Consider the following 12,415-nt stretch of genomic DNA (forward strand, 5'->3'; position numbering starts at 1 on the left):
TTTAATAGATGGTGTACATAATACATGCGATCCTACGTAAGTTCTACCTATTAAACTGTGAAATATCTTGTTGGAAGTACGATTTTTTGGTACTTAACGCAGGAGACGCCCAAAGTGTGGGTAAAATAGTTGATTGGCCCGACTTGGCCCAGCTACGTCTATGCAACAAAATTAAATGTGAGTTAATGTAGCTCCCTCCTTTTCCACACTGTAAGAATAACACACAAACCCAACTATCACCACTATCAGACAAGACACTGACGCGTTCCAAACTCAACCAGAGTTCATCCTCAGAGCAACACAATCGTTCACCGTGCTATCAGAACCAGACGTTAGACTCACGAACCTAAACAAACATTTAAATTCGTCATTGTCAATCCCCAAGTGAAGTACCCACAAAATATTATAGGTAAACTGGACGTAGTTTAGCAAAAAAGATCCAAAGCACTGTCATGTTATTCTTAAAATTCGCTTTTATTCCTATTGAAAGTAGATCCAAAAATTTAAAAAAAAAACGGCCAAGAGCGTGTCGGACACGCCCAAGATAGGGTTCCGTAGCCATTACGAAAAAAATCAAGTCATATTATGTGCGTTATAACACAATTAAAACACTTACTACAGTCTTAAAATCTATTACCAGAAAAAGAGCGTATCTTCACGGCAATTATGTCCTTTTGTTAAGAAGCGCAGTTTTTCGGCAATAACTCAAAAACAGTATATCCGATCATGCTGAAACCAATTTTCGTTGAAAGTATTTATTAAGCGTTACCTTTCTATATTTTTTTGCATATTTTTTTAACAAACGGTTTACAAGATAGAGGGGGGAGAGGGACACAATTTTTCTAAATCGGTTCAGTGGTTTGGACGTGATGACGTAACAAACAAACTGACTTACAAACTTTCGCATTTATTTTCGGGATTATACGGTTGTTTCATTGCAGTGGGTGGATTATTAATTCAGTACTGTATTTCTTAGTTTTTGATCTATTTTTTTTTATTCACTTATTAGACTTTAAACATAAATTACATCTATTTTTTGTAAACTTTTACACTGGCATAATTATATACCATTTCCACGGATCTCTCTCTAAGGTTCTGGCAGAATACCAGCGCTGCGGTCGCCCGCAGTTTTATGCTGGGTCAGCACCTTTTTCCCATAGCACATGGTATCCACTGTTTATAAGAACATGTTTTAAGATTATTGTATTATTTTTGTTTTTTAGTTTTAGCTAACCCTATTAGGTTAATCTTAAAGTAACTTTATTAATACCTACCTATGTATAGTTCTATATTGTGTTTTTGTGTTATGGTGAAAATAAAGTTTTAATCAATTAATCAATAAATTTTTGCTACTTTGGGAGCGATTATTTCCGGAAATCTTCACTTAATCAAAAAAGTTTTTGAGAAACCTTACTATCTTTTCAAAAGAGCTGTCGAACTATGTGCCACACGTTGATGTGTTAAATTTTTTTTTTTTTTTAATTTCTGTTACGTGTATGGAGTGCCTCCTCTATAAATATTTATTTTTGTAATTTAACTACAAAACTAAATAGCGGCTTTGACAAGACATCTGTTCTCCAAATTTCATTGATATACATCTTGTAGTTTTCGAGTAAAATGCCGGTGACATACGGACGGGCAGACAGACAGACAGACGGACTTGACGAAACTATAAGGGTTCCGTTTTTGCCATTTTGGCTTCGGAACCCTAAAAATAATTGTTGAGGGTTGGGTCATTTTTGCTAAACTACGTCCAACTATAATCGTCACTTAAAACTGACTTCAAAATTTATTTATTCACAGCACTGTTAAGGCATGTTTTTTTTATAAATCCTAACTGTTATAATTCAAATTAGATTTCAGCTGTAGTAAGGGAGAGAGTCGCGGGTAAGCAAAGTAGTTGTAGTAGTTCATGGATATCTGTGTTTGATATGGACCTACGCAAAGTAACGCCTGATTCAATAAATTAGGCAAGAATAAATAAAAAGAACATCAAATAGTATAAATTGGGAGCCACTCAGCATAATCAAGTGGTGTTCTGTCTGGTCGTTATCATATCACTTATCATGCTCATCTGTCAGCTTAGCTTTGCTTGAATTCATCGTTCAAGATACAAACTAAAATGCCTCGTCGCACTTTAACTATTGTAAGCATAATAGATAATGATTAATACATGTTTTTATAAATGTCATAAATTTAATTAATAAATGCCTACGCACACATTTGTCAAACGGGAAAATATCGAGAAAATCAACTGCTATTTACATAATTTCACTAGCACTGGTCGGGTTCAGATTAGATGCAAAAACTCATTTATATTCCTTTTAATATTCAACTAAGTATGTTCCAGTACAGAATAGAATTTGAATTCATGCAAAAATAAATACGGTATAGTCTTACTCAGTCGTGTGGCTGTTCGCGCATTTTCATTCATTCAATTCCAATGTGCCAACATAAATCGCGGAACTATATTTCCGGCAAAGTCAAGTCAATTTTGTTTGGCAGCAGTGGTAGTAGCGAGCGAGTCATTGAAAATATTTATTTTGGTAGCGATTTCGCGGGTAGCTTTGCTACGATTGTGAGAAGTAGATTTTTTAATTAAGACCTGTGTGCTGCTTTTGCCTTAAAATGATAAACTTGTTCATGCCCTTTCGGGCTTTTCTGAAGTTCGACAACGTTTGCACCGACAACAACGTGTTTCAAATGCATTACAAGGTGACTGTGTTTATGTTGCTTGTGTCCGCTTTGCTGGTTACTTCGAAGCAGTTCTTCGGCGAGCCGATACACTGCATGACCGACAGTGATAAAGATAAGGACATAGATGCTGTTAACAGTTACTGCTGGATCTACGGAATATACACACTGAAGAGCCAATTCGTTGGTAAGTTCATATTTATAATCAGCGAGTAATTAGCAGCTTTATTTCGTGAAAACCTAGATTCGTGAATACGTACTCAATCGTTTATCTTTATTTTCGTAAAAGATTTCATTCAAACACGTCCAAGTGGATTCCATCCATCCGAATTCGAATACTTTAGTTCTGTAGGTTTATTTTATATTATTCAAAATCATCATCAGTCGTTTTAGGTACTTTCTGGTTTTCTTTGTTACAAATCAAATAATTTAGGCTTACTTTTGAAGGCAATTTGACTGCCTATTTGCATTTGGTTTTGAATGTGTAGCAGAGACATGATCACAAATACATAGTAAAATGATGCCACATTCCTGACCTCATGCAGACAGGTAGGTACATGGATACCAAAATTAACTGCCATATTCAGTGACTAAAGTTGGATAAATATCATTTTATTTTAATTCTTCACTTCAATTGTAATTATTTTTATCTGTCATATATATTTATTTTTGTTGAACACATTTGGTAATCATTAACTTTATTAGAAAAATAACCCTCTAGTTGTAGCTAATTAATAATAACAAAATTGTCTACTAAAACATCCAAGTTATGTTAGGTACACCTAACAGCTAAGATTAAGAACCTAAATTCTTCAGGGAAAGAAGGTGTTCACAATGCATACCTTGGTGTGGGCCCGGACTCCAACAAAGAAGATGACAAAATCAAACACACTTACTACCAGTGGGTCTGCTTTGTGCTCCTGGGCCAGTCTGTTATGTTCTACACTCCACGCTATCTCTGGAAGATCTGGGAAGGTGGTCGCTTGAAAACTTTGGCTTCTGACCTGAGTAAGTGTTGTCAGGTATTGCTAAGAGATGGCGCTGTTGTCTTACTACTTTATACTTATAAATATCTACTTTTATTAATGTATTTCTGCGATAATCATAAGCACTGGTGCTCAAAAAGAAATAAGAGCCAAGTTGCAATCGAAATTTGTTAAATTTAACAGTTTTTTTATTGAAGTTTCTTCCTGGCATTTTTGTCCCTCTTTTCTTTTATAAGAGAAAAGAGTATAGCATGAACCAGAAACCATATATTACAATATTATTCTCGAATAATATCTTCTTTTGTCAGGCCTTCAGCAGATAGACATCCCCAATACAAAAATCCCATAACCTCAAAGTTTCAACTATGCTTAGGGTTGCCAACTTTTTTTTACAAAAAGTAAAGTATATTTAGGCCTGAGAAATAAAATAAACAGTAATTATTTTGGAAATATGAACAGTGTTTTATTGTTTTAAAGACAAATTTTTAGTCTTTTTCCCACAACTAATCAATTTAGCGACAGTCAAACTAAAATTAAATAAATAAGGAGCAATTTTTTTGTATATGGGTCGATCAACTTTTTCTTTTCATTTATTGCTATAATTACGGTGTCCTAAATCACTCTTTAAACCGTAAGTTTATAGGATTAAAATTTGCCAAACATTAATTTTTGTGGTAGTTTTATAATTGCCCCTTCTATAATTGGTCATCTAACAAGCATGTCAGTATAATGTGACACAACATTTCTTCTTCTTCTTCTTTCTTCTTCTTAATTCGCTGATGAGACAGAATAACAACAAGAAATAGTTGATCTACCCATATTTAAATTGACAGATTTGTCCTGAAACGCCACTACTGTGACTGACTAGGTAAGCTGCATTGACTTAGCATGTACTTAGTGTTAGGCATCTTGATGCTGAAAACAGTCAAAGTCAAAGTCAAAATATCTTTATTCAATTTAGGCCATAACAAGCACTTATGAATGTCAAAAAAAATCTACCACCGGTTCGGAAAAACCTCTGCTGAGAAGAATCCGGCAAGAAACTCAGTCAGTCAATTGTATTGTATAGTTACTTTATTTTTGTTCAACAGTAAAAAGTATAATGTTGTGAATAACAGTATAGTTGGCAACCCTAACTATGCTGCAACTTTCTACAACTACGATCATGAGACCAAAGTAAATGATTCTGACCACTTGTCACAGTAGGGGTTTTTTGTACCTAATGGGTGGTTATATCACTTCAACTTTTTTTGCTTAGTGGCGGGTGGTTATATCGGTGGAATGAAGACCAGAACACTACAAAATTAAATGTATCTGTTAAGTCTTGCTGCAAGTCAGTGCTGCCATACATAAAAAAAAGACTTAAGGGATATGTTTTAGTGGTTGCATTCAGGTTTTTATTTTTTTCAGATATCAATGTTATCCACAGTTGTTTTTACATAGATACAACACTTCCCCAATGCAGAGATTGACATGCAATGCAGATTCCGGATTCTCATTCTAACATTTTGAGTATATTGCTTAATGAATTTCAGCAAGCCCAATGGTGACCAAGGACTGGCCGGAGTACCGGCGCGGCGAGCTGGTGTGTTACCTGACCCACTCCAGCATGTATTCCCATAACATGTACGCACTGCGCTACGCTTTCTGCGAAATACTCAACCTCATCAATGTGGTAAGTGCATCAAAAAATCCAGTTTTACCTTAATCATTGAAAAACCTAGTGATTTAAGAGCATATGCAGCTGACGCGGTTTGCAAGGAGGGTGGACGCCTATTGAAATGGTATGAGCAAATGATGGTAATTTATATGGTAATGGTATGCTAATTTATTGAATCAGGCGTTACTTTGCAAAGGTCCATATCAATGAACTGAAACAATTATTTGGCTGATTGGTTTTGTGGAGTCTTTTTGTATTTTTTATTTCAACTCCAAATTTGGTACTTTTACGGGTATCCTGTGAAACCATATTGAAAATGGATAACAAATTGCTGAGGACCTGGGTTCGATTTCCAGTGCTGGTCTCTTTTTCTGGTTTTTCTGTGCATCCATGTCTCAGTTTGTATTTTCGATAAAATTACTTGGCTCACCTGCAACCTTATGATAGCTAAGTTTATACATAAATGTGTATTCATGCAGTTCCTCCACACTGTAAGAACACACACAAATCACACAAACCCATCTATCACCACCACCACACTACACTGACGCGTTTTGAACTCAACCAGAGCTCATCTTCAGAGCAACACAACCGTTCAGCATGCTACCAGATGTTAAGACTAACAATGTTAGTTTTATGATACACCAGATGTTAGATTAAACAGGGTTAGTTTAACATCTAGACTAGACAGCAGGAAGGACATTTCCTGTTGGGATAGCGATAAACATCTTTGTAGATCAAGTTGTGGACAACAGCTAGTTTACAGTAATCACAGTAAGTCCCAGAAAGATACTAATTTAATAAAATCAATGAGTTTAAAAAAATATATAAATAATATTCTGTTGTCCTAGACCCAGCCCAGGGGCAAATACTGTACTACCCAATGCTTCCTGGATTGCGAAATAGCAAGCTAAAAAATCGTAATCCCTTGATATGAATCTCTAAAGTGACGCCAGAATTAATAATTACAGGTTGGTCAAATATTTCTCTTGGACGTTTTCCTGGACGGCGCTTTCCGCAACTACGGCGCTGCCGTCGCTGCTTTCACGCACACGCCCCGCATCCCCGCAGACATGACAGACTTTGTCTCCGTCAACCCCATGGATCAGTTTTTCCCCAAGCTCACCAAGTGTTTCCTAAGACGCTACGGACCTTCAGGTACCATTGAAGTCAGAGACCGTCTCTGCGTGTTGCCACTAAACCTTGTCAACGAAAAGATCTTTGTTGTTCTCTGGTTCTGGCTGCTCATGCTGACTTTCGTGTCTGCACTGGCTGTCCTCTTCCGCGTGTTAGTATTCTCGGCTCGTCCCCTACGCACTGTCATGATAATGGGTCAAGTGAGAAATGTTAAGCGAAGCATAGTCTCCAGCATTGTGAAGCGTTTTGGATTCGGGAACTGGTTCATTTTGTACTTGCTCGGCAAGAACCTCAACCCGCGTATTTATAAAGAGCTGATATTAGAACTGTGTAAAGAAATGGAGCACAACAATACTTTCACAGTTTAATGTAGTACAGATCAGTTTTTATACAAAGCAGAAAAGTTATTATTCCTTTGAGTTTCTTGTTTTCATTTTCATACAACAGTTGTAAATATTTAACAAAATACTATTACTTGTTTAAAAGAACAAAAAGTTCATTTAAAAGTTGCAAACAAAATTTAATTTGTATGAAAACAACTGGTACAATAAAATGAAGGTCAAAGATATCTTTACACTATAGTTACCTTGCCCCTGTATGCCTTCTTTCAATTTTGTACGAAGTTACAGCAACAAGGTAGTAAAGTCTAAACATATCTTCGACCTTGGCCATACGTCACACCAAGCCACCATGGAATCTTTTCAAAGGAAAAGTCATAACGATTTCGATTTTCGATTTTGATGCGATGTCACTATGACGTTTACTGTGAAATGGTTCCATGGTTACTCATGAATTAAAGTTTTTGACCTGGTTTGATAGTAAGGTGACCTGGGGCTGTTGTAGCTGGAGGGGTATTGTATCTGAGCTGTCTGATGGCGTCCTTACAACGCCATGTTCTTCTCGGCCATTTTACATTGTGTTCGCCAGAAGACTGTCTTCACACAACACACATAAACATGGCGAACATGGCGTAGTACAATAGCCCCGGTTCACCTTACTGCTATTTTCCTGTTTTATTTTTTTGGTGGTGTTACAAAAACACAAAAACTCAATGTACAAACCAATTTGTATAAGAACTGATCTCTTGCGATTAAAAACATTCTTCTCAGCTTATCTTGTGATAGGATAATTATTATTTAAATTGTTAAATAATTATTAAAACCACCTATTATTACTAAGTGTATAGTGCAGGGTACTATTGAAGTCTGATTCTGATTTAGTTAAGTTTTTGGTATGTTTAAATGGTGATTAACAGGGCTTGTACTTTTGTTATTGCGTTTAAATAACGTCTTTTTAAACACAGGAATTTTTGTTTTTCTTCTTAATTAAAGATATGGCAGGCATCACTTGGGGTGTTAAATGTACTAAAATTAAGACAAATAATTAAAATAGTGATACATTCACAATTCTCTATTTGCCGTCCCTTTAAGTTATAAAATATTGTTGTTAAATATTCTTTGGTATAAATGCTCCTTACCACATTGAGTTCTCGTTTGGCAATCTATAAAAAAGAAACGCCTCGGAAATGACGCAATTGGCAGAAAAAATTAGGACCCCTGATTATTTAACATTAAGTCTACACACTAAAACCTGAGCTGGTTCATCAGGATATAAACTGACTGCTAGCACATAATTTTACTGTGTTAAGTAGACTTTAATAATTATGTTCACAGCAGCCTTTTCATTAGGATTCACCTCATGCTTTGGCCAAAAATATATGATTATGGTAAGAAAGCAATGTTGGATTGGGTTGTGATGGTGTGTTAGACAATTGCCCTTGAGATACCATAGTGTTTATATTTTCTGTTTGTATCCTGTTCTTTTCTTCACAATAACCTGATTCGGCCCACATTGGCTTAAACATAAGCTTGAAACTGCTTGGAATACTGTAGTGCTGTTTATTGAGTTACTTTGTTATGATTAAGTAAGTATACAGTTAAAACCATTTATAACAACATTGAAGGGACAGCAATTTTTGGTTTTCGTCTGTGTGCAATCCATAACATATTATGTTATATGTTTTAAGTCTCCTATCTGTTCCTCCCCCAAGATCAAAATTTCATAAACCAAAAATTCTCCTCATGTGTGTGGCTCCAGGGCCGGATTTAGAGGTGTGGAGGCCTTGGGGCAACAAAGAAGTGGAGGTGGACACCCAAACTCTACTGAGCGGCAAAAAATCTGGCCGTCAAATGTATGCAGAATCGGTAATGTTGTATAATTTTTTGCCGCTGAGTATATTTTCGAAATAAAATGAGAGCCATTTGAGATTTTTGATATTTTACTGATTGCCTGATAGAAGTGAACAAATATAGATGAATAGAATGTTGCTTACTAGAATTACTAGTGTTTACTCATCGGAATTTAAAAAAATAAATAAATCCGATGTCTCTATTGTGAGGGCCCCTCTTTTGTGGAGGCCCAGAGGCTGTTGCCCCGTTTGCCCTCCCCTAAATCCGGCCCTGAATGGCTCAACATCAACATTGGAAAAATAAGTCTTGCTAAAACTGCAAGAGTGACAGCTATTATTTAAAAAAATATTTCATTGTTAAACACGGTTGATAGTTATAACCAGTGCAGTGTGAGGCTGTTTCCACCAGAGATCTGCAAGGATGCGTTGCGAGGACTGTGTTTTTCAGGAACCAATAGAAATAGAAACGCTTCATTTAACTATTTTCACTCCGCTTAGCCTCGTTTCCACTAGAACTGAGGTAAATAAAGCAATTTTATTGGTTCATGACAAACACATTCCTCGCAACTTCCTTGCACTGCACATCTCTGGTATAAAAGGAGCCTCATTTTGGTATATAAGATTGTGTTGAGACTTTTTTCTTGGTTGTTACATCCAATAAATTAATTATGACTGGTATCACTATAAATGGTTTTGACTGTAGTTGTAAAAAATATTGTAATCTGTTGATTTCCCAGAATATTGTTTTATTTTGTTAATTTTTGTCACAAGTAAGCACAGCAAGCCTGCTCCTGCTTTTGGCGAAGAATTTATTTTCATGTTAAGTTGCTTCTTCTATTGTGATTTAGCCATTACTCAAATGTTTTCTCTAAGAAAATAGAATTTTGATCTCAGAAGCATTTTGTATTTCTTTTTGTAATAAAAATTATTATTTGAAATTAACTTTTATTTAATGTCCCCATCCACCATGAATGAAATAACTCAGGAAGATGGCAATAAATATTTGAAAATCTTCTACAAGTAATATACTCATTTATTCAATTTAAACATTGGAACAAAGACATTCCTGTTATTTGCAGGTTTAGTAACTGACTTAATGAACAAATTCATCATCTTCATCTTATCTCTAATTAATGAGCTATGGTTTATTTTTAGTCACATCCAATCTCTCAATCACAGACTTACATCGAAGTAGATGGTATCAAAATTTTGCTCACAAGTTTTTGAACTCTACTGTACAAGTATTGAAATGTATGAGAAACTTTTAAATATGTATGTCATAAGTCATTATCAACCTCATTGAGTTTCTTACTAGATTCTTCTAATCAGACGTTTTTACAGGTGGTAGATTTTTGACATTTTTAAGTGCTTGTTATAGCCTAAAATACCTAAAGATACTTTGATTTTGAAAATATGAAATGTTTATTTAATGCCTGTATTATAATTACTATAATTAACAGTCGGTCACAGTCAGTGCTGTCACACATAAGACTGACTTGTTTGAAAAAATTTAACTTTGTCCATAAATCAAAATTAGGATGTTTTCACAACATGCAAGACAGGTAACTGGTACCAGCCACTTAAATATAGGTTTTTGCATTCAATTTTAAACCCAGGATAGCAAAATAAATGGTGCAAGTTGTATTACATTATGAGGTCATATTGGGAATGAGTTTGAAAGTGTCATGTGTAATGCTACTTGCAGGTTTAATCTGGGCTATAGATTTTAAGTAAGAAGTTTTAATTAATTAACATAACCTAAGTTTAAGTATTTATCTAAGTGTTTGCTCTACCCAGAGCAACCTCGGCAGCCACAGTGCACGCACTCCACAATACGGCCCTCCTCTAACTTGCTCTTTGGGACTCTGCAAATGCAATTAGTAGCAAAGTTAGTGTCCCTTGTCTGTATACATCTTAAACAGCACAGGTTTTCATATCCGGTCTTCTTCCATTTAGCAATGAGATTTGCATCAGCTATTTTCTCATCAAGACAATACTGGTACAATTCCCGGCTGATAGCTTTTCTTCTGTAGAACAAATCATAGATGTAGCGGGATTTTTGATGGTGTATTTTGAATATCGGCCACAATGATTCTTGTTTGCGCTTTCCCTCGTGCGGCTCTGTTTCAGCTGTAAAGAAAAACAAATGGATTTAATATCGCTCACCAAAATGGCCGATAATTTCTAGATATTTGAGAGGATGGCGTCACCGCGTTACATTGTTGTCTTGTTCTCTTAGTTTAAGTAGTTTCTCACATTTAGTTTAGTACAAGTTAGTTTTTCTGAAAGGCTAACCTACCTTCGCGCATCTTCTGTTCCAACTCCTCGAGAGTGGGCTCGATCAGCTCCCAGCCTTCTGGTGGTGACTTACGGCTGCGACGCACTTTCGGCATCTTATTACTGGATTATTGTACCAGAATTAACTTTTCACTTTCAGACAGAATAACAAAATAGCACAAAAGAGAGCGTTGGCTGTTGCTTGCTAGATTATCGACGTCAATTTGACATGATCACTGTCAATCGGTGACATCTGTCAAAGTCAAAAATTGATAATCAGTTTCAGTTAACGTAAAAAACGTGTTTACTCTTGTTAGGTTTACTCTATTAAACAAAATCTACTTGATAAAAATAGGTAATAAATTAATTATTTAGAATTTTAATATCACGAATCCGAAAAAAGAAACAGATTTAATTACCCTCTTATAAAAATAAAAAAATATTACCCTCCCCTGCGAAAATACGGTAAAAGTTTGGGTTTTGCTTCTTCATTTCACCATTCGTCACTTCTTGGCGGGAAAATAGACAATTTTAAACTATGTAGTTTCAGGGCCGGGTTTCATTATTTTCATTCTTTTAAATAAGTTGCATTTAATAACCGATTTTCAAATAAAATAATGAGCTTTACGGGGAAATCCCAATCCACATTGAGTCCACGTGGGATGAAACTACGAAGCCCTATCATTCTGAGGCAGGGTCTATACCGTGCAGTGGGACACGACACGACGTGCAAGTACCTACCTATTTAACCGAACAGCTGATGGATAATAATATAAAGTAAACTGAAAATGTAAATCTATAAACAAATAGTTGGTACTCATGGGCACAGTAGTGTTCATTTCCCATCAGATGACCAGATTGCTCGTTTACCTCCCTATCACAATAAAAAAAAAACTAGGTACGTGGACATTTCTATCTACCGTTGTACTTGTACCATCTTGTACCCAGTTTATGTCTCCGATTTCATCAAAATTTGGAAGGTAAACTCAGTCCATGATTCTTAGCTGGAAAAACAGGGTCTCCAGATGTGTCCCCTCCCTAAAATATTGTATGGATGGATGTGTCAGTTTTGTTACGATTTTTTTAATAATTTGCGTAACAAAACGGACACATCCATACAATATTTTGGGGACACATCTGGAGACAGGAGACACGCCTGTTTTTACAGCTCGGGATCATGAACTGAGTCTACCTCCCAAATTTTGTTGAAATCGGAGACATAAACTCAGGGTACTTACAACGGTAGATAGAGATGCCCACTTACTGAAATTGAAAGCGCATGGAATCAATTGATTTTAATTAAGTTTATTATATATTTTCTAACTGTAACGCTTTTTTTATGATCGACACAATCAAGAATTTCAAACAATGAAAAAGAATCAATTTCTGCCGTAACCTGCACTTTTATCAGATCTCCTTCCCTCTTGTAATTATTGCCTCGGTCTTTCTCGCAACTTCGTATAAGGAAGAATT

The 12,415-nt window shown here is 35.7% G+C and overlaps 2 protein-coding genes across 2 annotated transcripts; one reads left to right on the forward strand and one right to left on the reverse strand.

The window, feature by feature from the left end:
- The first annotated feature begins 2,388 nt into the window (after positions 1-2,388).
- LOC141429226 (innexin inx2-like) lies at positions 2,389-9,603 on the forward strand. The gene is made up of 4 exons (XM_074089499.1): positions 2,389-2,881; positions 3,511-3,702; positions 5,216-5,355; positions 6,312-9,603. Exons 1-4 carry the CDS (start codon positions 2,629-2,631, stop codon positions 6,843-6,845), a joined length of 1,119 nt encoding a protein of 372 aa, XP_073945600.1. The 5' UTR covers positions 2,389-2,628; the 3' UTR covers positions 6,846-9,603.
- Positions 9,604-9,683: 80 nt separating this feature from the next.
- Positions 9,684-11,191, reverse strand: l(1)10Bb (BUD31-like protein). The gene is made up of 2 exons (XM_074089514.1): positions 10,965-11,191; positions 9,684-10,795 (listed from the first exon to the last, which is right to left on the reverse strand). The coding sequence occupies exons 1-2, from the start codon at positions 11,056-11,058 to the stop codon at positions 10,455-10,457; spliced, it is 435 nt and encodes a 144-aa protein (XP_073945615.1). The 5' UTR covers positions 11,059-11,191; the 3' UTR covers positions 9,684-10,454.
- Between the last annotated feature and the right edge of the window lie 1,224 nt (positions 11,192-12,415).

Source organism: Choristoneura fumiferana, chromosome 6 (genome assembly GCF_025370935.1).
Source record: "Choristoneura fumiferana chromosome 6, NRCan_CFum_1, whole genome shotgun sequence".
Classification (NCBI taxonomy): domain Eukaryota; kingdom Metazoa; phylum Arthropoda; class Insecta; order Lepidoptera; family Tortricidae; genus Choristoneura; species Choristoneura fumiferana.